A 27,843-nucleotide genomic window follows, 5' to 3' on the forward strand; every position below is an offset into this window, starting at 1 on the left:
TTACACCCGTATTGACGAACATTACTATGAGGTCTCATAGTGCGCGTGGACGCACAGGGTGACACACGAACCAATCACAGAGCTATATTCAACGCTGTGCGTTCCATTTCCTGCTTCACTTAAGCAAGCATCGTTTGTGAATATCGGCGTTAGCTAGCTTCAAATCCCATGAGGGGCAAACGTGATTGTGAACTTTTTTTTTATCCACAACTAGGAAGCTCTTGGCCTGTATCTCACCTGATGGTAGGTAACTGATGATCAGGCCGAAGGTGGAAGCGAGCTTCACCCGGAATCCTCAACCACGGAGGAACTGGCTATCTTACCTCTAACTGCCGGAACACAACAATGCTGTTAACATTGTTGTTATGGCGACAGACTTAGGTAAGATGGTGGTAGCTAGCCAGGCGGACTTAGAACAAGCCCTACCACCAACCAAACCGAACAGAAAAATCTGCCCCCACTGGGAATCGAACCCGGGACCTCTGCGTCTGAAGCAGGTGGTCTTACCACTAGACCACAGAGGCGGTTAAAACTTTTTAAAACCTGGGTCTTGATCGTTTAAGTGGGTACCTAATCAGGTCACGAGATAGGTCCTTAAAAGTAGGTAAATGCTTTCTGTCCGTTGTGCAGGTTATTTCTTAAAGGTTTTATTTAGGTATAAAAACCCTTTGGTTGTCGTCATCTGCTTTGTAACGGCTGGAGGGAAGTAAGAAAGAAAGAAAGAAAGAAAATATTTTATTTGGCCCAACATATTAAATTATTACAGTAAACAGTTTACAGTACTTGCACATTTGTGGACCAAAATGGCATCCGCTCAGCATTGTGTCCTGCTCTGAGGTAGACCCAGAACAGGACGCTGTTATTCTGCGGAGGCCACTTTTTTAAAAGAGCGTCACATTGGACGCCATAAACATTGGCATTTTTATTTTAAAATTATAGTATAGTATAAGTATTATTTTTAATTTATTTTAAAATTATATATATAAGTAGATCCTTAAATTCTTACTTCTCTAAAATTCTTTAGACTAATTTTGATGTGTGTTCAACGATAGTTTTACCCACTTTTTGTTGAGTTTTTAAAGATTCAGTAAGAGCATCTTAAGTTACCAGTTGTCTCCAGTTGTAAAATTTTTAGTAATGATGTGTTAACTTTTTTTTACTTCAACGTTATATCCACAACGATAGAAACAGCTGTTTTCAGTTTTTGGACATTTGATATTCCATTAAAAAAAAAAAAAACCGACTTCAAATGCGTGAACACAAATAATATCTATTCTTGGGGGTTGTTTTTTTTATTATTAAATTTAAATGGGACCACCCTTGAGGTATTACCTATACGCCGAAAAAAGATTTGTTCAAATCGGTTCATAATTAGCGGAGTTATCGCGTAACAAACATAGAAAAAAAAACATACGGGTCGAATTGAGAACCTCCTTCTTTTTTTGAAGTCGGTTGAAAATTATTACAAATAGATTTGATACGAACTCGGTACCTACTCGTTTTGCTATAATGGTTGAAATTCTTTTAAATTCATCAAAATTATAATAAATGGTCGACTCTTCGACTTACTTTCGAATCAAAAAGTGTCACTACTAAAATTATTTTGCACACTATGGCCCTCTGTCGGAGTAAAAAGTCACTAATTTTGCAACGCATTTACTGCCATCTAGCGATAAAAATATCAATTACATTTTTTTATCAACGCCATCTGTACTTTCAAACCCGAACTACTTGCAGCTCAAACGCAACGTTTCTAAGCAGACAATGGTTAGTAGAACTGCTTTAATGTCTTAATCACAGATGGCACTAATAGCTGCTGAAGTAGAAAGTAGGCAGTTATTGTCGAGTAGTTTTTAATGCTTGAAGCAGATGGCGTTAATGAAAATAAATTATATTATCGAGTTTGCTATTACATGAATAGATGGCGTTTAATAAGCATGAATGTTTTAGTACTTTAATATAATGTGGTGTACCTACTCACGTACTTAAATGATATAATGTAATATTCTTAATAAGCATTTTTTGCAAAAATCTACTTTCATGATGTTGTAGCAGTCCTAAATTATTTTCTAATTTCCTCCAGTCTCTGTCTGAGTCTATGCAAATGCAATGCATCCATCTAAAGCAGAAGACGGAAAAATCACCTTCAAAAAATAATCAATTTATTTATCTACTTACAATAATTTCTGCTGTACCTAATGTTGATTTGGCAAAGCACAGTGAAGGTACCTACCTACTTAACGTTAAAGTTTCGTTCTCAATAACAAACAATACAATAATATTTTTTTAAACAAATCTTTTTTATTAAAACCGACATTTTAAATCACCACAAGCAAGGATTTGGAGTTTGGCAGAAATATTGTAAGTTATTAAGACAGTAAAAGTAAAAATGTATTTAATTAAAAAAAATATTAATTAGGTATGGGCACAGAATAATAATAATAAGTACTACGTATGGGTTCATATTAGTGACCGACCGAATATTCGTTTTCGTTTTCGTTTTCGGCCATTTTCGGCCAAAAATTGGACATTCGGCCATATTTTCGTTTTCGGCCAAAAACCAGCCGAAGCTTCGGCCAAACCGAATATCAGAAATACGTGAATAAGATGGTGACGTTTATCGTTCCGATATCTTCGGGAGTGAATCTGGTGCACTCATGGTTCCAATCAGACTTGAACGGACGCGGTATTGTCACACTCTTTTGAAGTTGTGAAGTGAGGTTACGTTGAAAAGGGGGTCCAGCTAGAATTTTCCAAGTTCAAAATTGAATACAAATTAAACCTAAGAGTTTTCATTAACTTTAATTGTTTCAAAATAGAGTCTAATGCGGATTTGAAATACGCCATGAGTCACTGGTCGGAAGCCTACAGAGCGTTCGCAGTTGAGCAATAAGTATTTGAAATGTATTGTCGAATGATCGATGAATGTCTGATACCACAACTGCAACTGCATCCCAGTCAACTACGTAACTCTATTTCAGCAAGAAGGTGTCTCACCACACACGGAGATTACCTCGATGGAGACACTGAGGACTATTATTTTTTTTCAAATAAATGATCAGCATGTACAGGGACATACCCTAGCCGCCTCGGTCACCAGATATCACACCATGCGACTTTTTCTTGTGGGGATATCTCAAGTCAATAGTTTACAGCAAACAATCCTTAAATAATTCAGGTTCTGTGAGAAAATATCCGCCGTGAAGTTGCAGGAAAATTATTAGCGCGATTTGCTCTCGCATAGTTGCGAATGTAAGGGTCCGGCTGTGAGAGTGCCTATAGTAAAACGGGCATCATCTAAGACATTGCCTATAAAAAATTCATTGTTAAACTCCAGTTTGCATTTGTAATAAATAACAAAAAAAACATTAATTTATTTGTATTCATTTTTGAAGTTGAAAAATTCCCACTGGACACCCTTTATTTCTTCTTTACTTCCCAATATTTCAATATACACCGGATATAATATTCTACTAAGAATGCATGATTAATTTTTTTGTGTTTTAATGCCGGTTTTCTTTAATCAATCCTTATCAAAATCAACTGTCAAACGTCATTATGTTTTTGGTCAAAACATTAACGGTTTTCAAAGTTTTTTACATAATTTCAGATTGAAATTTGAGAGTTGAAGGTCATTTTCGTTTTCGTTTTCGTTTTCGGCCGAAAATGAGACTGCAGCCGAAGCTTCGTTTTCGTTTCCGTTTTCGGCTGAAAATCTATATTCGGTCGGACACTAGTTCATATTTTCCTTCTTTAGCTTTTAAATTTTCTTTTTGCAAAAAATGCTAAAACTTTAATTCAGCCGTGTCCGCTCGCCGCTAGATGGCGCTAACAGTTTTGTAATTACAACAATCGGCAAAAATTTAATGTCTTATAGGATTTTTCATAGAAATTATCGAGTAAGTATTTCATAAATACAAATACTTTGCATACTTTTCAATCATGGTAGCTATTAATATAAAATAATTGTTTGAAAAATATTAGTAAAAGAAATAAACTTCGATTAATAATTATCTAATGCTTTGTCGGATTTCTAGAGAATAATACGATTTAAATCTACTTAATAGTAAATATGCTATTTTTGATAGGTTTTACCATTTGTATGAAATTACCAATTATTATTCGCAACTGCAATATACCTAAAAAGAGGAAAAAGAAACGCGCATATGAATCATCCTTTTTATTTTTTAAAATAATTATAGCTAACCGTTTCGGCAATAATAATTACTATCTCCGTTAATGACACAATAAGCATTGCCGTTGTTAAAATTAACTGCACAATCAAATAAACATACAAATTTGTTCAATCAAAACTCGACAGCAACTAAATTAAACCTTAACATAAATCAACACTAAAAAACTATACAATATACCGTAAGATTGACTACATACATATCGGATACAAAAAATAACCATTTATAAAAATATAATATTCAATAAACACATTTTGTTTAATACTAAAATAATTAATCAAAAACATGGCATCGTTTATTAATGTAAAAACTTAAGTTAACCTTAAATAACTTTACAATAAAAATTAATAAACAAAAATATAAGTTTGTATGAATGAACACTGATACAGAATCTTCTATGAATTTGAGAAATCCAACACAATTTTTATGTATTATGTTTTGGCCTAAACATCGATTAGGTACATCTTAATCATCACATCACATGCCTAAAGTATATACAATTTTGTTTATTTTAACGCCAAACACGAATTTTGACTGCTAGCTAAATGAAAATTTTACTCTAAACCGCTAAACATTATTGAAATTTACAATAATTTATACGCCGAAATAGGTACAATTTTGACTCTTACAAAACTGCGTTTCCAATGTCCAAATTTCTACAATTTTATCCCCGAAAAAGTTTTTGCGTACCAATCGCACAATTTTGACGTTTACAAAAACGATTCTGTCTCATTAAAGATAAAAAAATTCGTAAATAAGACTAGACATACACCAATCATAAAAACATTTAGATAAAATTTCTGCAACAGGATTGCAAGGTACAATTTGCAAGATTCAATGGTACAATTTTTGTAACAGAACAATTGCACACAAATATTGCAACAATTTTTCAGAAAATAAAAGTACGCCGCAACAACGAAAATGCCCTATGTGACATTATAGAGGCTAGAAATACAACGTAGACAGAAAATTAAATGCGCTGTCAGTATTTTTTAAAACCAAAAGTTTTCTTCAGATTTCTGAGGAATCAAACTGCCTGTCAAACCTGACGAAATTTATCCCTGTCATCGTTTAGAATTTTTTTCATAATTAAGAATATAATTATTATTTGTCCGTAAAGAAAGAAAGAAAGAAAGAAAGAAAATAATTTTATTTTGACAACCACAGATTCAGGCAATAAAGACATTACATAAAAAAAAAAAAATATTACTAAGTTGCCAAAAAAGGTCACCCACTCAGTAATATCTTGACAGTGTGACTGCCAAGACACTGATTTTCAGTGGGTGCCTTTTTGCAGCGCTATTTATCAAAAACAGAAGAAAAAAGAGTAAAAAAAATAATAATAAAAATCATAAATTAAGCATTCAATACATTGATCAATTATAAAAAATTAAAAATTAATAATAACAAGATGCATAACTAATTAAATTAAAACATAAGTAACAATATTAATAATACATACATAGACATGTCACAAACAAAAACCATTTCTACTGCACGGCCATAAAAGTCGAGGCAGAGACAGAAGAGAAAAAAAAAAACACATTAAAAAAAAAAAAGTATCACTTGTCAAGTTGACTTGACATTTGCCACGTCCACCAGCCACGTAACAAAAAATAAAATTAACAATCGGTTTCTAATAAGTAATCTGTGATCGGTTTTAGCAATAATGTACATAGTTATTAACTTAACTTTTATAAAATTGTGATTAAATTCCATTGAGTAGAAATTATAATATTGTGGTTAAAATAAATAAAAATGTCAATCAGGTGCCGAAAATTGATGAACATGATAGGTGAGTGGATTTTTCTAACCTTGACGAATAATCCCGCGTGTCTAATTAAACAATTACCCACATAAATGACATATTTTCAGAGTGTTCAGTAGGGGAGACCTAAATACATTTAATTGGGATCTCATTCAACCACCCAACGAGAGCATCGGAACGACTAAGGGCATATGGTAAAAGGGAACTAAGAAGAGCAGCGTTCTCAAAGCCGGAACGACGCCAAAGCCCAACGAACGACGTGCGTGCTCCGATGGTATGCAAATCAGTAGATTTCATTTTGTAAATCTAATAAATGCTTCTTCAACTGTATTTTAAAGGTGTGTCTCACTTTCAGTGCACGCAATGGTGGGGGCAAATCGTTCCAGCATCGAGACGCTGCAAATCTAAACGATCCTCGAAATGCCGCTGTACGATGTCTCGGAGTGAGGAAGACGTGAGTAATCACCCTTCTCTTATGCTCACTGCGACAAGGTGCACGGACTAGCTTGTCCAAGAGATATTGCGGCCGTCCTGTATTAATGACGCCGAACAACATTGTCGCCAAGTGCAACTTTCTACGGGCCTCCATCTTCATCTGATTGGCTGCATTGAGGAATGGCGTAACATGAGACCGTGGCGGGACATGGAAGCAGAAGCGAGCACATGCATTTTGAACCCGCTGCAACAACTTCGCTGAACTTGCTAACAGACAGGGCCCATAAACTGTGTCACAATAGTTTAGCTTAGACAATACAAGAGCCTCACAAAGAGTTATCCTAAGCTTTTCACTCAAATAAGGTCTTATTCTGTACAGGAGCTTTAACCTATAAAAACAATTTCTTGCACATTCAGTCACATGTTTTTCAAACCTGAGATGGCTGTCAAACACCAGTCCCAAGTTCCTGGCTTCCTCAACCAACATTATGGGCTCCCCAATTAGTTTGACAGTGAAGCTGTCAATCTTAGCAGTGTTTTTTGGAGTCCCTATTAGCATAAGCTTGGACTTTTTGGGATTTAAGGTGAGGCAGTTGTCAAAGCACCAGGCCGAAATGCTAAGTAAATCCTTGTTTAGCATAGCCATAGCTTCGCACTGGTCAGAAGGAGCGAATGAAAGGTATAGCTGCAAGTCATCTGCATACAAGTGATAGCGACAGTGCGCAATATGTTTTACAATATCAGCACTGTACAAGATGTAAAGAATTGGCCCCAAGATCGAACCTTGTGGGACCCCGCGACTTACCGGCAGAGAGCGTGAACGAACTTTTTTTCCATTGCTGAGCCTCAGTTCGACATATTGACTCCGTCCGCTCAGATAACTATGGAACCATTTTACAGTGAGGCGATCAAGACCGTAGTAGCTGAGTTTCGACAGCAACAACGATGTGTTGATTGAGTCGAAAGCCCGAGAAAAATCAAGAAGCACTAATGCTGACACCATCCCCTGATCTTGACCCGCAAGAAGGCTATCCACAACGTCCGCCAAAGCGGTCGCCGTGCTGTGTCCCTTGCGGAAACCTGATTGTGAACCAGGTAATATGTTGTACTTCTCCAAGTATGTGGTTAGCTGCTTGCATACTATTCTCTCCAAGACCTTGGAAAGGCATGGAAGGATACTAACAGGTCGAAGATCCTGCACTGATGCCGGCTGGTTGGTCTTAGGTAATGGTGTCACCGCTGCCACTTTCCAGTCCTCGGGAAACGTTCCTTGCTGTAGTGAGCAATTAATAATAGCTGTCAAGGTCTCGAGTGAGTGCGGCAAGGTGAGCAGCAAAGCATCCAGTGCCAGGCCATCGTTTCCCTGTGCGTTCGACCTCAGCCCCCCAACAACCTCCATCACCTCCCTGCTAGTTACAGTTTGGAGTGAAAAAACAGCCTTGGCATTATACCTATTATGCTCATAAAAAGATAATGTAGAAATCGATACTTCGTTAGAGCCTGGTATGTGTAGAAAGTGCTGATTTATAACATTAGGTTCATTGAACTCTGGTGGCAGCTCATTGGTCCTCTCATTATTTGGAAGCACCGTATTTTTTAAATTCTTCCACAGTTTCTTTGAGTTACCTATGTTGGTATTTATATATTTTTCAAAGTAACATTTTTTCTCCCTTTCCATCGCCTCAAGTACTACCCGTCTCATTCTTCCGTAACATTCTTTCAAATTTGATGTTTTGAGTTTTTTATATTTATTGTGATACTTATCCCTAATACGCATCATTGTTTTGACAGTGTCTGTTATCCACGGGTGGGGAGGATGTTTAAACTTTTTGGTAGTTATTGGGGCATGTAAATCCATCAATCCGACAGTGCATGATGTGAATGCCCGTACCAGATGATTAACCTCATTAATTTTCCTAAAATTGTTCCACTGAATGGCACTGAGGTCCGAATTCAGCCGTTCAAGCAGAATGTTCTTAAACGGTCTATATGTCACCCATCTAGGACTTGGTATGTTCACTTTAATCTTGACTTCTGCCAGTATCATGGCATGCCCACCTCGATCTGGTGAGTGCCTAACTGTCAGATTTGGAACCCGAACATCCGTGCACACAACATCTATTAAAGTGGCACTATGGTCTGTGAAGTGGGTGGGTTCTTTGACAATTTGACTTAAATTCAGACTCTCAATGAATTGTGCGAAGGCTCTATACCCACGGCCGCTGACATCAAGGAGATTGATGTTGAAGTCTCCCACCAATATCAAGCCGTCAGAGTGCGAGAAGGAGGTGACCGATTCAGTGATAGCGTCTAGGAATATATTTACGTCTAGCCAGGGTGGTCTATATGCAGTTCCCACGACTATATTCTGCTGGTGTGAGCGAACTTTCAGCCACATTTGTTCGACAGATGGTATAGACGCAGGACATTCCAGTCGGCTGACATTTAAACCCCTACGTATATAAAAACCAACCCCCCCTCCCCGACCCCCCCGAACCTGATCCGGCCTCGGAATATGTCTCAGACGATAGCCAGACAATTTTGGCGCCCTATCCTCCTCACCCAACCGCAACCAGGTCTCATTGATGGCCATAATATCTGGAGCCAGTTCCATCATTGCAGCAGTAAATTCATCATGCCCTGTGCAGAGAGACCCTGCATTATATAACCCTATCAACAGATTCTTTAGCTTAAGGCCTGTAATTTGGGATATGTATACAAACACCAATATCGGGATATCAAAATGTCATTAATAATCGTGATAACTGTAAATATAAACAAATAAAACGAACAGGAATTAATGTAGAAAATAAGGTTAAGAGATATGTCAATAATTATATAATCCAAGATACGAACTAGATAAACACGAGAAATGTAATAAGATTGAATTATGTCATGCAAAAAAATACGACCATTATATGAGTCAATAATTAAATGTATAATAATAAGTTTATGAACAAATTGAATTATCAATTGGCACAAAATTCCACTCCTGTGTACATGCATTAATATATTTAAAGAACTATGGTTTAAAATAAATAATTTATACAAACGATTACAATTAATTCCATCCATCACGACTGTTTCTATGGCACACCAATGCATTTGGAATTGATACAAAACATATATTATATTAATAACCATAACATCAATTACAAGAGAAACAAATACAGGTAATAGTATATTTTTGAAAATTAAATCAGTTGAATTTATCATTCTCGCACATATGTCAAATAATTTGTTATAATTGCAGGTCTCAATTAGTCATATTGACGATGAACCAAACACCCGCTCAAGATCTCCTAGCGACCGGAGTTGAAACACTTGCGCACCGTCGCTCTTGCGAGCGAATATGCGCCCACGCCTTGTCCAAGAGTACCTCCACTGCAACCTGCGGCATTCCTCGCGCACCCGGTGGAATAGCTGACGGTTGGAGCGCGTCAGGCGCTCGTTGATGAACACACGCGCGCCGCCCTCGCCGGCCAGCCCGCGGCGCACGCGAGCGGCGCGCAGCAGCTCGTCGCGCAGGTGGCGGCGCGTCAGCCGCACCACCACGCGGCGCGCGCGCCCGCCCGCCTCGGCCGGCGGCGCGCCCACGCGCTCCGCGAACACCACGTCCCGCTCGTCCAGCGCCACGCCCAGGCGCCCGGCGAGCACGGCGACGCTGTGGAGGACGTTCTCCCCCTTCTCCTCCGGGAGGTGGCCGATCTCCAAGTCGGCGACGAGCGCCTCCTGGTCCCGCTCGTTGAGTTCCAGCTTGAGCTCCGATATCGTCCGCTCCATCTGCGTGAGTGTCTCCGACCCGGGCGCCGAGCTGATCGACGCCTGACGGGACTCCACGGCCTCGAGTCTTCGCTCGATGTCACCCAGGCGTTCGTCGTGAGCGTCGACTCTGTGCTCGCACAGTGAGACTCTGCCGATCAGTGTGTCGATCTGGGCCCGAACGGATCTGAACTCGTCGCGCATCTCCTCGCGAAGTTGCCTGATCTCCAAGAAGAGCGCCTGCACATCCGTCACTTCCATAGTAATATTCAGTGCAGTAGCGTTCGGATTCTCCTGACTGGCCTGCTCTAGCATTGAGGCGTCGAGACAAGTGGGGCTCATGGTGGCGGCCCCCCTCCGCACCATAACGCCGTCCGCAGCAGCGCGGACGGGCGTCTCAGTGTTGTCCCTCTTGGGCTGCCTACTGACGCATGTGACGCACCTCCACGCATTCCTGCGCTCACCAACCAGCGTGCCGTGGAAGCGCCTTTCGGTAACCCCGGCGCACTTCAGGTCGAAGAACTCCTTGCAGAGGTGGCACGCTAGCCATCTTCGACTATCTTCAATCGGCTCGAAACAGCCACCACAGATTTTTCTATTTTCAAGCGACATTGTCTTAGTGAAGAAAAAAGCAGACTAAAACAAAAAATAAACAAAAAAAAAAAAAAGGCAAAAAAAAAGTTCCAAGTGAGACTCGAACCGTGGTATGCTGGGTTAGACCGGCCGTGTTAGCCGTTGCGTCAAAGTCTCTTGTGAGTCACCAACGAACTAAACAGTCGTACTTGACACTACTGTGGACGCAAGTGGTATTTGTGTCGGGTATACACAATCAAAATTGTTTCACATACACCAACACAGATTGTCACTTCAAGTCGATAACTCACTTTTTGGAGAATTTATTTGCTAATAACACTCACTGCAGCCTTATTGTTTACGAATCGAATTCACTGATTAGAGGTCCATGTCCTTACAATTAAAATGGTGTATAGTAACTTTGATTTAGATTATTATTTTCACTCCTAATTATCAAAATTGCGCGGAGCGTCTTTATACAGTCTAGCTAGGTAAAGCGCCACCTAGCGTCTTCAAAGTAAAGGTATTTTCACTTCGAAATGGATACAACATCTACCGTAGGGATACAAATATTCCCATAAAACACCAATAATAATAGATCTGATTATCTATGACATTAAGTACGAATAAGTACACGGTTTTTTTTTGTATTTATGTGTTTTTTTTATTTCGTTGTTTACTACTTCCGTAACATATATCAAGGACATAATGCTGTGCCTAATATACGTCACACAAAGACAAATTTATAAAAATGTGTTATCTGAAAATGGTTACATTTTATAAATTAGTCCCGTTGAATTACATTACATTAATTATGCTAACTTACAATAATATACGTTAATAACTACTGTGTGGTATAATTGAAAACCTGGCTATCCTGTCTACTCTTAAATTACGTGTAATAATTGTGTATATTTAACTATATATTGTAAAACAAGCTGAAATACAAACAACGTAAACGACAAAGCTTCAAAACAAAAGCTTTAACAGACAATGAGGATGTTTAATGTAAATCAACAGCAAGTCATTTTAACAAACTCAACAAAAAACGCTGTGAATCGTGTACTATTTTATTAATCACGTTTTGCAACTTTGCAATTTTTGTACACATAAATTGGAAAATTGCAAAACGTGTGTACATAACACACACAATTCACAGCGTTTCCTTAACATACAAATAAAAAATGTAATGTAATTGCTGGATGTTGTTGCAATTAGTAATAGGTATTTTACATAAATACCTTCATTCGTTTACTCGTGAATTGCGGTTTAACTGTTACCGAGCGAGCAACAATAAAAATTATCTTGAGAATATTTAACCAATTTTTCTATCAACACAAAATCATCAACAAAATTATTTAACTTTAATTATTATAATAGCCAATTAAACTACAACATTAATTGTAAGCGTCATATCCATTTCACAGTAAAAATAAAACTAACAGCGCATTTCTATGGAAAATGTGGTATGTGGAGATGGTAAAAATCACACACTTGTGTATCGACTTAACTGAATCCAGTTCTATTGATACTAAGACGCAAATCTGAAGAAAAATGCTTAAATGGAAATAGCGGGGCAGTTTTCTTCATATTCGCCATGGCGCGGTGAGCTATGTCATCGCATTACTGTTAATTAGGCATTAGTATTAAATGTACACAGCTTAACTACGGAATTTTTGTCGTAAAATAAAATGTAGAAAAAATTTTCTTTTTTCATATTTTTATCAACATTAAAAAATTTATCCATCGAAAACTTAAAAGTAACCTCTGTCAACTCACAGACACGATCTGATTTATAACTATTCCTTTTTCGATGATCACAGAAATTACGATTGCACTTACTTTTTCGTGTGGCATGCCAATACACTAACACCTATTCAGAGTATTTTTCGTATATTCAAAAATCTTAAATTTAAATTCCGATCTCGAAAATACAACGTCAATATTATATTTTTTTTACAAATATTTTTTTTTACATTATACACATGCCGCACAAAAATGTAAGCCTAAATACCGCTTGAACACTTTCTTGGAAACGTAACTTTTGATCTAAAAATCTAATGTTAGGATTCACGATCCGTGCTTTTTAGTTTGTACAACTCGCCACTGCGAATTAAGTTCCCTAACACGATGGTTCTTTAATTACAACTTTAAAAATACCAAACGTCCATAAATTTTTCCTTCTACTAAGACCTAAATTTAAAACAATACCATTTATACAATATTCATAGGAACTTCTTTTGTTGTTATATTAAATTTATTTATATATTAATTTATGAGGACATTTTTTACATAAATAGCGATCCGTTCACTTTTGATTTTTTTATTGCATTGTCGAAACCGTAATTTTTTCAGTCGAAAATGTAGTTTTAGTCTAATTAGAGATTCACGTTTCCTAGAAAACATAATCTTTATCAAGTAACCTTCGCGTCTTGATGGTACTGGCCGTTTCATTCCAAATAATAAGTTAACACTTGCCGAAAAGTTTTGTATTTCATAAAAAAAAAAGACATACACCAACTAAAAGTTCAATAATAACTCCCATCCTTAACCAAATGTCACGACGAAATTATAATGAATTTTTGGGCTATTGCATTGTGATTTTTTTCTTTATTTACATTGATAAACCGCGACAGCGTGCGCACCTGAGACGTGTCACGACACTGATCCACGATAATACCAATATTAATTCAAGAATGAAATAATTACGTACATTAAAATCAGCTTACTATACCCTACCTATGTTACGATTATACGTATAATATTACAATTTCTGTGGACAATATTGATTACGAACACAATTTTGTCCACATCAATCGACACTTATTATAATACATGATGATAATATTAAAAGAATTCATATTCGGCAACACTTGACATTCTTATTGCAAATTGCAAAATGGTACACAGCTTTTGCAAAATCTGTGCCACATTTTGTAATTTCGTTTTGTTCATCTTGAACTATAAATCTATTGCAATGGCAACTGCTATGCATCCTAGATGCTTTGTTACTGTTCTGGTGGTTAAACGGAAGCGATCTGCTTCTCTTTTAACCATTTAAAATGATTCACTGGGCTATTGTGGTTCATTTAAAAGCGTGTAAGTACATATAAAATAAATAAAAATGTAAAATATTTGGGCTATTTCTCAACATTCGTTATGACGGAAAGAATGTCTTGTGTGTTAGTTGTCTGATGTCTATTCGAAGCTTATTGTCGAAGTTAGATGTTCTTTTCTTGTGAAGTGATCATTATTATAATTCTTCTTCGACGATGTCCAATTTATGTCTTATAAATAATTATTGTATTGTCTTGTCTGTTAGTGGAGTGAAAAATCGCTATTTGTTATTATTCACGTACAATTTCATGAAACAATCATTTTATGTACATAAAAAGAATAAGTAACGGCAGTCTTGTGAAAAATAATAATCAATAAAGTTTATATATACAACTATACAAATTATTGTGTAAATAATTGATTTTTGTTAAAATAAAAAATAGTATTTCAATAATAAAAATAAACGGTTTCTTTTTATCTAAACAAAAGCTTCAACATTACGTAACGGGCCTACGTATGTACACTAACAACTAATATGGCAATTATTATAAAAATAAAATATACGCCAATAAAAGTTAGCCATTTTTAGTCTCAAACGAAAAATATAAAAATAAAAACTTTTTGAAATTTCCTCTTCAATAGAATATAATTTGTGCGTTCAAAACGTGACTAGCATAAGACGTGTTATTGCAAGAAAAGATATAATAAAAAAACAAAATTTTAATAATATAATAGCATCTAAATTACTCTACAGAAACTTAATAAGCAACTAAATATTGCAAGTCTCGCTAAATGCGATTAAAAGTGCTTAAACCAGTTTGGCACATCCAAAACTTTGTACTAAGCTAAGAAATACACTGCTTCGTGGTAAAGCTAATAAAAAATAAATACCTCATTTCTATTAATAATAATAAAAACACTCAATAACAACCAAACAAATAATTATTGAAGATTGCACTGAATATTATTTGTCACATTTTCTACATCTAATTACTTGTTCGGGCGAGTTTCTGTTCCATTTGCTCATTTATTTAACTAATCGCATTCCTCTTTATATTTACACGAGAAACATTTCCAACTAAACTTCCGTTATTTACAATAGTTAGTTCTATCTAAGATTTAGCGTTAATTTAGTTTTTTTTTACCATATTTTTCCGGTTTAAATTATAAATCGAAACAAAAATGTTTCCGAAATATGTATCAACGAAATTACTAACCAGAGGCGATTTCACGTTCACACTCCGTCGAAAAAAATGTTTTTGTCCAAAAAATACCGAACGATTTGTTTACTATACCTAGATTACTGCTATACGATTTTGTGTTTGGCCGAAATCGCGTCGGATTAGTAATAGCTGAATTTTCATGGTTGAGGGTTTTGTTGGAGGTGGACCGCCTGTTGTGCGGCCTGTTGGGCGGCCTGGGCGGCCTGGGCAGCCTGCTGCTGCATATGTTGCTGTTGAGCAGCTTGTTGTGCGGCTTGTTGTGCGGCCTGTTGTGCGGCCACTGCTTGCTGTGCGGCAACTGCCTGCTGCGCTGCCACTGCTTGCTGCGCGGCCACAGCTTGCTGCGCGGCTACCGCCTGCTGTGCGGCCACCGCCTGCTGTGCTGCCTGCTGTGCAGCCTGCTGTGCCGCCTGCTGAACCGGCGACGGCAAATTAAAGCCCAACATCCTAGGATCGTGTAACCTCAACGCCTGCTCCAATCTCTGCTCCTGAGCGATTCGGAACGCCTCCACTAACTCTGGTGATAGTTGTCCACTCGCGTCGTTTGGTGGTTGGGGAGGAAAGCCTCCGTTGTGTCTCAAGGGACTGGCCGCTTCCGTGTTGTGCGCCGCCGCAGCCTGCGACACGGCCAATCGGAGAGCCTCGGCCTGACTCCGGAGTAAGGCTTCAGCTTGTTGAATTCGAAGTGCTGCTTCCGAGGGCGCCGGCGGTGTTTCAGCCGGCGGCTGCGTCGGTGGCGGTTCTCTGGCCAGCTGCTGTCTCATCGCTGATACTAGGTTCGCTGCGGCCACCTGAACAGCATTGGCACCTTCTCCTGGCTGAGCCATCATGTTCGCGGCTGCCGCTGCGATCGCCGCTACTCTTTCATCTGGGTATGCTTGGTGGCCGTTGTTAGCCGATCGGAGGAGGTCAGTCAGTTTGTTGACGGCGGCGCCCGCTTCGGACCCGGCTGAGGAGGATAACCGGCCGTTGGAGGAGGAGTCAGAGTGCGCTGGCGAGGGTGGCGCTAGGTTCAGAAGGCCTGATCCTCCAGCCGAGGCGGAGACAGCGGCAAGTATGTCACGTTCTCGTCTCTCGGCCGCAGCGCGGGAGAGGACGTATTGGGCGGCGAACTGGTGTTTTGGTTCCATTCTCATATGCTCCATGTGAGAGAGAAGACCTGGAACGTGAGATTCTAACTTAGATTCTTTGGATATAATCATTATAAATGTTTTCTTAGTGATATTTTGATTGGAGGTTTTGGAAGTACATCGACAGCTGTTAGTCAAAACCAAACACAAATGGAGTTCAATGGGTTCACTCACCACTCTCATGCGTGAACACGGCCTGGCACACGGAGCAGGGCCACATGCGGAGGCCGCTGGTGAGCTGGGTCTCCGGGTGGCAGGCCAGGTGCTTCCTCAGGGAACCCTCGTTGACGTAGTGCTTCCCGCAAACCGGGCACGGGTGGTTCGCCGTCCGCCGCTTGGCTATATAAGGATCAATAGGTTTAGCTTGCGCCGGGTACGGTGACGTGGCGGGTGGACCTTCGCCATCATCACCAGGATTTGGGAAGGTTAGTGGGTTAGGGGGGAAGAAGAAAAAACAAAATAGGTTAGTCAAATTGTTAGTGCCAATGTTTCGGGACGACTCTTCTGCTTTTAGTTACGCAAAAATTGGAGATTCTTTTTTTCTTTCTTTGAAATTGTAAAGTTGATCTGGATGAAGGGGATGTGGCGTAAATATGGACGTATTTACGCAAAGCGAAGAGTCGTCGTATTTCTTATGGTAATAAAGAAATGAATACCGAAATATAAATCATAATAACCAAACTAATTGACTTGGAAACACAATAGGTAAATCAAAACAGAAACCAATTAACGGAACAGAAATACTAACAAAACGCAAGTTGACGTTAGAAAATGAGGAAAATGTAGCTATTAGATACACAAACAAAACATGTTATCATAATAAAGTCTGAACGCCATCCGAAGAATCTGTCGTCTCTTAGAGGCAACAAATGTTTACAAAACAATTTACCCTTCCAATAATTCTACAACAATAACAGCTCCAAAGATGGCGTCCGGACACGCTTATTTATTAAGTTAGCAATATTTTATGGAAACGATACGTTTTTGTTGGATTTTAAGGAACCAACACCCCTCATGGCTTTGTGCCAGCTGGAAGCTCTCGCATCGCAAAATGTTTGATTACAAAATGTTTTGTTGTTACTGTTGCAGTTATTTTATGGAGACCAACGAATTTAACGTACGAACTTCCAGTGGCTGCTCTTATAAACTAATAAATCTCATCTGCGGGAGCGTCATTTTTAAACATCGAATTGCATTAAATTTAAATTAAGAACGAAGGAACGCTCAGCGCAAAGGAGGTTGCTTATGCTACTTAAGACTAGACAACCTGTTTGAAAAAAGAAAGAGATCCAAGGACGACGTTCTTTTTTTCGGAATTCAAAAACCGCCACGAATTCGAAACTTACTGGCAACGCCGGACGCATTAGGGTCCTTGTGTGTATTCTTCATGTGTTCTACAAGTGCTTCGCCACCGAATACGACTTTGTGGCAAATGGGGCATGGCGTGGCGGTGGCGCCCCCGATCATGAGCGCGGCATGTTGCTGCAAAACACCAAGGTGCAGCTGAAGCTCCTGTTCCACCGGCGGTGGCGATGCGGGCATAGCATTGAAATATTAGCTTCACATTCAAATAAACACATCAAAACAAAAATACAGACCAAAGGGAATTTAGTAAAGTATAGTAAAACAGCCAAATTGAATTTTGAGTTAAAAGGTCGAAAATAACAATAACGGCCAAAAGGTAATTTTGGAAAATAATTTGAAATTGCCAAAGAGATTTTTGGTGAAACAAAATTTTGTTAACATGTGATTTTGGTGATTGCCAAATAGAGTTGGTGCAATTTGTATTATAACTAGTTACAATATAAAAAAATTAAATTCATTAGAAGAGAACATCTTACAAAATTGAAATCTTAAAAAATATAAGTAAGAGTTTACATTATTTCTACACTGAAAAGACTTCATTAAATTAACATTATTTGATTATAGGTAATATAAAAAGTTTCTAAATATCTCAAAAATTTCTAAATATCCCAAAAATTTCTAAATATCCCACAACCCCCTCAAAAAACTCTCAATACTGACCTTTGCCGTGTGCGTTCTAAGGCTGCTTTCGGTGGCGAAGCCCTTCCCACAGATGTTGCAGTGGAAGGGCCTGTTCTTGGCCCGCTCCACCTGGGCGTCGTGGTTCCGAAGATGTTGCTGAAGATTCGAGAGCTGGATGAAGGCGCGCCCGCACTCTGGGAGGTGGCATTTGTAGGGCCGCTCGCCTGGAAAGAAAAAAAAGGTAAGGCTGGTGCAAATCTTTCTTTAACAATAGCAAACGTCAAAAATCTGTCAAACTCCATACAAAAAACACCGGTTATCGTTATAGTTACGATTAAAGTCAGGTGCCGCAACTCAGCCTTAGTGTTTTAGGCAGCTTTTGGCCTGCGTCTCACTTGATGGAAAGTGGATGATCTGAGGTTGAATTGTGTAAAGCAATCGTAATCATTTGACAGTTTATAACGTACGATAAAGTCAGTTAAACAAAGCGTTTGACAGAATAATCGTACGTTATGAATTGTCAAATGATTACGATTGCTTTACACAATTCCACTTCAGGTCGAATGTAGGAGCTAGCTTTACCCGGACTTCTCAAACACAGAGAAGTAAAGAGTTCTAAAATCTAAGCCTCGTTTATATAATGAGTAGTTCATCTCATATTCTGGTATGGAAGTCGATTGGTTTAATTTTAAAGATCAATCACAGACTTCTGCATTCTCCGATTTACACAAAATAGAGACTGAGTGTATAATCGTGCTATCAGAATATGGGCAAAGAAGTCAATCTCTATTTAAAGCTCGTTTTTGATCATTTTAATCACAAGTAACATGGCGATGAAGAAGTAATAAGCCTACGCAAATATGCCAAGTTACATAATCCTACAATAAAATTACACAGCCATTACAAATATTACACATATAAACAAGTTAAAAAGTCACACGGCCGTGTTTTATCTCAATTAAGTTTAATTCAGTCATTACGAACAAATAATGGCGATTTCGCTTCGTCGGCTAAATTGCAGTATCAAATACGGACATCTGGGCAAACCAGTTAGGAAATTTTCAATCGCGACATTCTTCAAATGCTTACTTTTGCGATCTCACGAGTAAATTCAGAGGTAACTGGCAATTTAGAACTAAAATTTTCGAATTGAGAGTTCCTTTTGTTCAAAAAATAAAAAATATATTTAAAATTGGTTTGAATTTAGAGTTTTCCAGAAAAAACGCACAATTAGTAGTACTTGTTTTACGCAAAGACTTGACTCTACATTATTTCCTTGAGTTACTCTAGTTGCTCTGCAATTTGAAAGATGATGGCTTAGTCTTCGAAAAAAAAAATTGCTCTACTTTTTTATCAAAATTCGCTTTTTGTAGCGTTCATGATTGAGTTCAAGACCAAACCAGCCAGTAACCTTCAAATCAAAAACTCAAAAAGAGAACCTAAACCAGGCTTCGAAATTGGAACGGCGTAACTGTAACCCAAAGGTTACACAAGAGAACCCGTTTCGGAAAGTTCGCGCCAAAATCCGTGCGCGACCTAACCCAACGAAAGAAAGCGATGACCGCCGTTCCATTTTTAAAATAAGACCATAATAAACGAACGCATACTTTTAGCCTGTAGTATTGCAAGCAAATGGCGGGGTCGATGACTCACGCACACAAACGCGCTCACGTACCCACGATATAGGCTATCTTTTCTGCATAGTCCTGCGCTTCGGTTGTGTTAGTGATTTTGCATGTTTGAGAAGAATGCGTGTGTATAACACAGTGCGTCTGTAAGAAGAGATATTGTGGAATTATTTCCTAGATGCTACAGCTTAGATATATGGTTTTGTGCGGCTTGACACAGCGAAATGCATAGAAATATTGCTGGTTTGTGCCTTGTATAGCTAATCGGCCACTAACGGTTCGATTGCTTTATTTATTGGCACTAAATTTTATAACTGAGTTGGGTTTATTAGGTTGGTTTTGTAGATAAAAGTGTACGTAAAATATTGCGATATTTAAGCCCTTTATGATGGTTAGGGCTGGGGGTATTTTATAGGTAATTGTTTGTTATGGGACCCATAATCATATTGTGGTATTGATTTATTTTGCTAGTTCTAGTTTGAAAATTGTCTAGTTGAGTGTGTATTGTGTGTGATTTATTTTAAGTGATGCATTAACGCGTACTATATTGTTAACATATTGATTAATAGGTGTAATTAAATGCAGGCATCATAAATTTACTTTGAAAACATAAAATAGCGACTTTTCATCTAAAACCAATAGCAATTCTTAGTTAAGTAGGTACATCTATTCTGTATTTTTTAATATTGTAAATGATTACACTAAGATAATTGAACCCTCTCTATTTTATGGCTAAGTGAATGTACAAGTCTTTAACTGTAACCTATCTAATCAAGAGCTCCAGGCTAACATAAACCTACGAACATTTATTACATTAAAGTATACAATATTTTAGTGCTTGGTCCTTATTGTTGGCTAATAACTTATAATATTATCATGCATTTTATATATCGAATCCTGGCCATAGATAAAAAGAAGAAGACATTAAAATAAAAAATTAAAATAAACCATTCCAATTTCAAAAAAGGATCAGAATTTTCAAATACGAAAAAAGATCAGTACCTCTAGTAGGAAAAACTTTCGAGTTCGTTTCGTTGCGTATTCAAAGTGTCATCGAAAAATTTTGTATGAAAAATTAAACAGCGCCCCCTAGGGCGGCTATAATATAGGGGGCGCTGTTTAATTTTTCATACAAAATTTTTCGATGACACTTTGAATACGCAACGAAACGAACTCGAAAGTTTTTCCTACTAGAGGTACTGACTCGGATTTTTAAACTTTCGAATCGAACGCGTTCGAATTTCAGACACGGTCCGGGCGTTTATAGATGTTATTTATTGGCTGTTAAAAGCTAAAGTCGTGTAAATGCTAACAAGGAAAAGCAACTAGCATAGAACATTATAAGGTGATGCTAATCACGCCAAAAACGGCTATCGGACATACCAGAAACGGGATACAGCGTCCGAGCGCCTGGGAGAGCCATATTGCCACAGATTAAAAATAATTAGCTGCTTTGCAGTCCCGTTGGGGTTCCTAATGATTTCTGTTACATTTTTGAGTCCGAATCAAAAATGAAAGAATTTTGGATGTTGCTTAAGTTTATAGATAATGAGTAAAAATAACGTAGAGTTGTAGAGTTCAATAAAAAGATCCCCTAAAAATAATGTCCAGTATCTAAGTGCTAATTAAATGAAAAATTGCAGTAAAACTTTTTGACATAGAGTTACCAGATGGAGTAAATTCTCTTATAAATCAGAAATAGTTGCTTTAAGTAGAATAGAGAGTGAATTTTACCTTAATAGGATCAAAGCAGAGATTGCGCAAACGAAAAATGCACAATATCATCGTATTAAAATTGTCTATGCCCAACATTTCCGGGTTCGCTGGTCTCCATACTATTGTAGCTGCGCAGCCATTTTTCAACCTATACAACCTACGCGTTCGACCGACCATAGAGAATAGAGCTCTGAGCGCGCGAAAACGCGCTTAAAAGTTTACGAGGAACTTCACTCTGGCGGGTCAGCGTATATTGGCCATGTTGTCTATGGCTATTTTTGTTATTTCTCTATGAATAAATGTAGAGAAGGGAAAGGCGTTCGCCTTAGCACAGTTTACATGATGCACGATGGTATAAAGGATGTTCTTTGAATCGAGCGGGAATTTAACTTTAGTATTTGATTTAGCCGCCATTAAAATGTTAACGATTGATTTAATTAGATGTGATTATGCCATGAATTTATAACTTGGTTCGAATTACTTATAATTAGTTGGAAAAGAAAAGTTATTTTGAAGTAGTTCTTTGAATAGAAAATTAATGTTATTTTTCATGTCTTATACACTGCTTGTGTCTGAAACTAAGTATATTATTCTGATTAATCATATAACTGTGATTGAAGTTAAGCTATTAAGATTGTATGATTTCTATGCATGACTATGACTAAGTATTTCAAATAACAGTTATTAAAAATGTGAGACGATTATTCTGTTTCTTGAGTCATATACCTAACGTGTAATTAAATAGAGCTCCAACTTAGAGAATCTAATAGCATTATACCTACATTGTTTATAATAAATCAAGAATATCACATAAATATTAATCCAAACACTCATTAAATTCAAAAGCGTAGAATTATTTCAATACCATACAATCGGCACTCGTTAAAACCGCATAAATTCAAAATTAGAACCTAAAAAAGATATAGGTAGGAGCAGGTCTTGCAAGACCGTAAGCCTACGCATTGCATTTACATACAAAAGTACTTCCCAGCGATACAAGAGTCTCTGACTGGCATAGCGTAGGCATAAAGCATGCCAGGCAATTTAAAAAGTAAACGACCATAGAGAAAATATTGCTGAGTTTCCGTTTCCTTGTTTTTTTTTTGTATTTTAACTAGCAAAGGCATTAAGTTTCTTCTTAGAGCTTTAGAAAAGAAATGATTGCCTATTTTTTTTTTGGTGCAGATAAAAAATATTTCACGAACACAGTAAAAAATCTAAATTTAAAAATTGGATTCACGGTTGCAGTCTCGCGACGTCGATTTTAAAACGTCGTTCGCGCGCGTGCGTGTAACGAATTTATTTTTGAATTTGGAACGCAGACTTATGCGCCATTTTGAGTTCGCATGTATTCCCGCGCATTTTACAGTTTATTTGATTCGTTTAATTCACGATGTGAAAGCGACGAAAAGTTTAAAATCTAGCAGGAATAAGTAGGTATAACAAAATAATTCAGTTTTAAAAAAAACCTAATTACAAAATAAGTAACGTCAAAAAAGGAAACTTACACAGGCCATGTCCCTAAAGTTACCATGTTTTGTGCAAAATAAACATCATTTATCATAAAAAATATAATTTCTTATGTAATACAATACAGTTCTCATGAGTTGATTACCAGTTGAGGTCTTTAACAAATATTTTTTGATAAGACGAAATCTTAAGGCATCCTTTCTTCTTATTTATTTGTAACTAGTTATTAAATAAATACTACATAATACAATACAGTACGCATCAAATCGTTAGTAACTTGGTACCTACAAGCAATAAAGTTATCTTTGTCAACAACACTGCAATAACAAAATTGTTTTTATAGGTCAATCATTTCTTTCAATGTGTGCGTGAACAAGACAAGTAAAGAGTACTCGTTGTAAATGGATTCAAATTTCGAACACATTTTGTTTTGTCAGTTCTTTTGCAACTGGCCAATAATACGCATTTGAAACTTAACCTGTGAAAAACAAAACTATGAATAGGTACTTATGCAAGTAGTTGTAGGTCCTCAAATAAAGTTTTTTATTGTTCCAAATATGAATTTATAATTTTATATTTTTGCTGAAAGATAGAATTCAACATTCGATAAAATGAAATTGATAGTGCTTTCTTTATGTTCTTTGTTCAAAATCGCAAAGAAAAGTCGGAAAATGTTAACTTACCTACTGGTTTTCACTAGAATTTAATGTCAATGACATGTCGTTTTATACACGTGTCCCACAAAGCGAAATCTCCTAAACTTCAACAATGGGTAGGGTACAGATGGAATGAACCCGATTTTCAGTGAAGGATGGTTCCATCCATGGGTTGTACTTAATGCTTATGGCTTACAATATCTGATAGTAGGGGTTATAGACAAGACAGAAGAAGAAATCATTGATAGAAGATCGAAAAATCTGCGACTCGCTGCGACTTATTTAATAAAGTTTGACTCTATCCTATTTTAATCTACAAGAACCGAACGGTATCATTACCTACTGCCGTTAAACATTACCATCCCTTCTGCAATTAGGCAAACGGCAGCCATTCCAAACAGCATTGAAATATTACTTTATACAAACTAATCATCATTTCCCACGCTTTCAAATATTCAAAACCTAAACACTACCCAGAATTAAATACGACACTTCAAACAATCCTCTAAAATATTAATTACTAGCCTATGTACGGGAAATACATAAAATTAATGCTGCATTTATCATATCGGAAATTTAAATCATTGGGCTCGAATTTGCGTGCACACACGGTGCAGGGGGTGACCCCCGGGGTGGCACGCACCCCCGCCCGCCCCCGACCCCCCAACTATTCGAGGGGTGGTGGGCAGCGGGCAGAAAAAAAATTACTATTCCACCTGCGCGTATTGGCAAGTTATTCGCGGCCATTTTGTTTAAAATCAATACATGGATGTGTGTGCGTTATTTTTATACGGTGCGTTCGATGTTTAAATTCGAATGTGTTCGCTTGTGAGTGGTATAAAACTATTTCTTTTTTTAAATTGAAACTGGCCATTTACTTTTTTATGTTACTGCCGTATTGAAGCAAAGGCATAGGTTTTGTGTATTATTTTATGAGTTTGAATATAACATTGTTGGGGCATGTTTTTGTGCGTTTGGCAGGCTGTAAAAAAGATTTACGATAGCAAATCTTGATTGACAATAAAAAATATGAAAATGTGTTTGTATTTTTTCAATAGCCTACTCGGAAAAATGAACTGTGTGAAAAATTGTACTAACAATTTTATTGTTCTCCATTCCATACTTAGGTACACAGTTTGATTGGTAATAACTAATATCTTATGGAATAATAGTACTTAGTTATTCCTTAAGTCACTAATTTATTAAAACTAGTTAATCAAAAGAACTAAGTAAGACAAATATCATAAACAGTTAGTTTCATCAAAAGGAATTTGTAAGAAAATCAGTGTAAATTATTATGATTGACATCTTTCTTCGGGCAATAAAAATGCACACTTGAAGACTAAACTCAAACACTTAACCCTTAAACTGCCCACGGGCAAAAAAGTCCAAGTCTAATGAATATTTAATGAATTTAACGCGGATTGAATGAATGAAAACAAGCTGAGAACCAGCGAAGTTGGTTAAGAGCAATAAAAAATCCCCTCCCAGCGAACTTTTCCGTTGAGATTCCGTTTTTCTTTCGCTTTTTTTAATTTTCGCCGCGGCGCTATCTCGCGAATGCTTCAGTGGTCAAATAAAAACTTAAGAGTTTTCATGGAGCAAGAACGCTGTGGAGTCTTTGACACATTTTTAAATGTTATTTTTTCGGTATTTTAAATGCAGAATTCAATATTAAAATGAGATGTTTCTTAGTGTGTTTTTCGTTATGTTGTTACGATGATTACCAAACTTTTTTTCGGACATGCATTCAACATTAAATGTTTTTCTTCAGAATATAAATGTATACTTTTATTAAGTCTATATTTTTTTACGTTGCGTTAGCCAAGGGCTTCGAATCGATGGTCTCGTAAATTATGGTATGGCATTGGAATGGCATAGATGAATTGATGAAGAACTATTTCTTCTGGTACATACCATCAAGAAACAACAGAAGGCGGAGAAAATACGTAAAATCGTAGTGGGTCAAAATGCTCTATAAGTGACAATTTAAAGATATAAATAGCTCACGGTTGTCATATTACAAAAAATCTTAAGTTAAAAAGATCACCACATTTTGTCGTCATTAAAAAATTGTTCCAAATGTTCGACTCCACGCCACCCAAGCGCAGTCAAGTTAAGAAAGATAGCCAGCCAACTTTTGAAAAGGGTACACCGTTTCAGTAAAAAGATTCCTCGGAGAGAGAGAAAAGCAAAAAAAAACAACCGTTTGTGCTCGGAAAAATGCAAAAGGAGAACTGCACTTGGCAAGTTTTCCCGTGCGACTGCACAGGGTTGCCTAACGAGCTTACTTTTATCTGAGTTCTGTAATTAAGGGTTTTTTATCTGTTACGACGTGTTTCGTTTTAATTTTTTGCACTAAGATTTCAGAAAGAGCGTTCAGAAGTTAATGTCTACAAAGAAAAATGTTCTTTAGAAATCTAAAAATCGAAGTTTTATGTAATTTTACGGTTCCTTGACTTAAAAGTCAAGGCAAATAGGTAACACAACCGTGTAGAGCAGTGAAATGTGAATAATTATTACTGGAATTTGTATGTTTACAGTGAGCTCATAATTATGGAAATTAGTTTTTCAAATAATTGACATAAATCGTTGGAATGTGTAAGTGTCCTGGAGTGTGCCTATGGTAGGTACTGTATAAACTACTTACCTATTTCATTTGATGCATGCTATACTGAAAACAAAAGTGCTGTGTAATACCTCAGTGTTCATTGTATTTGTCTCAGTTTCTGTGTAATGACACAGATTGATCAAATGAGATTGATCAAAAAATGTACTGAGATCTTTTTGTTTATTTTAATTTCAAGGGTATCATGTCTAGCCTAACAAAGTGGCAACCCTGATAACAACTGAGATCCGGCCAGTAAACGTTGAGTGCATCATTCTACTGAACACCACTTTTATTTGGCGTCGTCAAATAATGAATAAAACTTTGAGCAAACGGTTAAACGCTTAGAAGTCGGCCATTATAGCAATTTGATGAAGATTTTTATACTTCTTAGAAAAACAAATGTACAATGATTTAAATAAATTACCTAAAAAAGGATAATATTGCAATATCAACATAAAACTTTGTAAATACTTCGGTAATAATTAATTTAGTAGTTAGTGGCCTTTAAAAAATACTGACATATTTCTTAATATTAGAAAAGACAACCATTTCATTGATTTAAGTTAGTTGCTAATTTCTGTATCACTAAAACACGATTTTGTGCAATTTAAGGCAAAAGTAATTTAGACATTAGACATTTTGTAAGCCATCCCAGACTGTATACTACATTATTTTACACTTAAGTAACATCAGGTGAGAGACTACATAAACTCAATACAAAAATCTTAAAACATGGCATTAAACTAAAACATTAAGTTATTAAAACAATCACGCAAACGTCTACGAACAGTTAAGTCTAGTATTTCCTCCCTAGTTCATAAGTCCAAAAAAAGATGTCTGCAGAGGGGTTTAAAAATTCATCGCCCCGTTCAGATCCATCGGAGCCCGACTGAAACTTTTCCAAATGCTCGGTTTTTAGTTTTTACTACTTGTAACTTTTTACTACTTGTTACTTGTATTTTTTGTTAAAAGCGAGCGGAATCTGCAATCCGCATTGCCAGGGTTGGTTTTAAGTTTTTTGAAATTCGAATTCAGAAGGGAAACCTTCATTGCAAGATTTTTTTTAATTTGTTTACTGCCAGTTCGTTTTAGACAAAGGTTTTACTACTTTTTTTAGAAATTATCATAAAAGATTACAAAGTAAAATTAAAAAGCGTGATTGTTAGTAAAGCGTTTTAAAAACATAAATAATAAAAAATAAGCATTTCCTTAGCCATTTCTCTTCTTATTTCACCAAAGAACCAAAGAATAAACATTCTGCACAAATATTTAAATCATCTACGCCAACGTTAACCCTTTCTTTGCTCGGTAGCCAGGTAAACATTGCGCGTAACCATATGAGACCCCAATTCTATTTTCAAAATTATTATGCTCAAACTTGACCGTTAACAATGATAGCTAAAAAACAATACCATTTATAAATCTTCCGTTTCAACCCTTCTATGTTTTTTATATCAATTTTGGCTCTATTATTTGTCCCTAAAACTTAACCCTTTGATTACCTGCTTCGAAGGGTCCGGTCTGTCAATCCATATTAATTTTTTACTGTTAATTATTATTTCGGCGTTCCTAAGCGGGTTTTAATTATTACGAATGTGTAAATTGTGAACAGTATTAACGAAATGCTAATGTTGT

At 36.9% G+C, this 27,843-nt stretch overlaps 2 protein-coding genes across 2 annotated transcripts in view; both read right to left on the reverse strand.

Moving 5' to 3' along the window:
• Window positions 1-9,660: 9,660 nt before the first annotated feature.
• LOC135084069 (uncharacterized) lies at window positions 9,661-11,237 on the reverse strand. Its single transcript, XM_063978809.1, has 2 exons — window positions 11,043-11,237; window positions 9,661-10,794 (listed from the first exon to the last, which is right to left on the reverse strand). Exon 2 carries the CDS (start codon window positions 10,768-10,770, stop codon window positions 9,661-9,663), a length of 1,110 nt encoding a protein of 369 aa, XP_063834879.1. The 5' UTR covers window positions 10,771-10,794; window positions 11,043-11,237.
• A 3,911-nt stretch (window positions 11,238-15,148) lies between these two features.
• LOC135084070 (zinc finger protein 358-like) overlaps window positions 15,149-27,843 on the reverse strand; it is an 84,723-nt gene continuing 72,028 nt past the window's right edge. The window contains exons 6-9 of the mRNA XM_063978811.1: window positions 18,167-18,351; window positions 17,488-17,653; window positions 16,316-16,537; window positions 15,149-16,170 (exon numbers count right to left, since the gene is read on the reverse strand). Coding sequence (XP_063834881.1) covers window positions 15,149-16,170; window positions 16,316-16,537; window positions 17,488-17,653; window positions 18,167-18,351 — 1,595 coding nt within the window. The remainder of the gene's footprint in view (window positions 16,171-16,315; window positions 16,538-17,487; window positions 17,654-18,166; window positions 18,352-27,843) is intronic.

Source organism: Ostrinia nubilalis, chromosome 25 (genome assembly GCF_963855985.1).
Source record: "Ostrinia nubilalis chromosome 25, ilOstNubi1.1, whole genome shotgun sequence".
Lineage (NCBI taxonomy): Eukaryota > Metazoa > Arthropoda > Insecta > Lepidoptera > Crambidae > Ostrinia > Ostrinia nubilalis.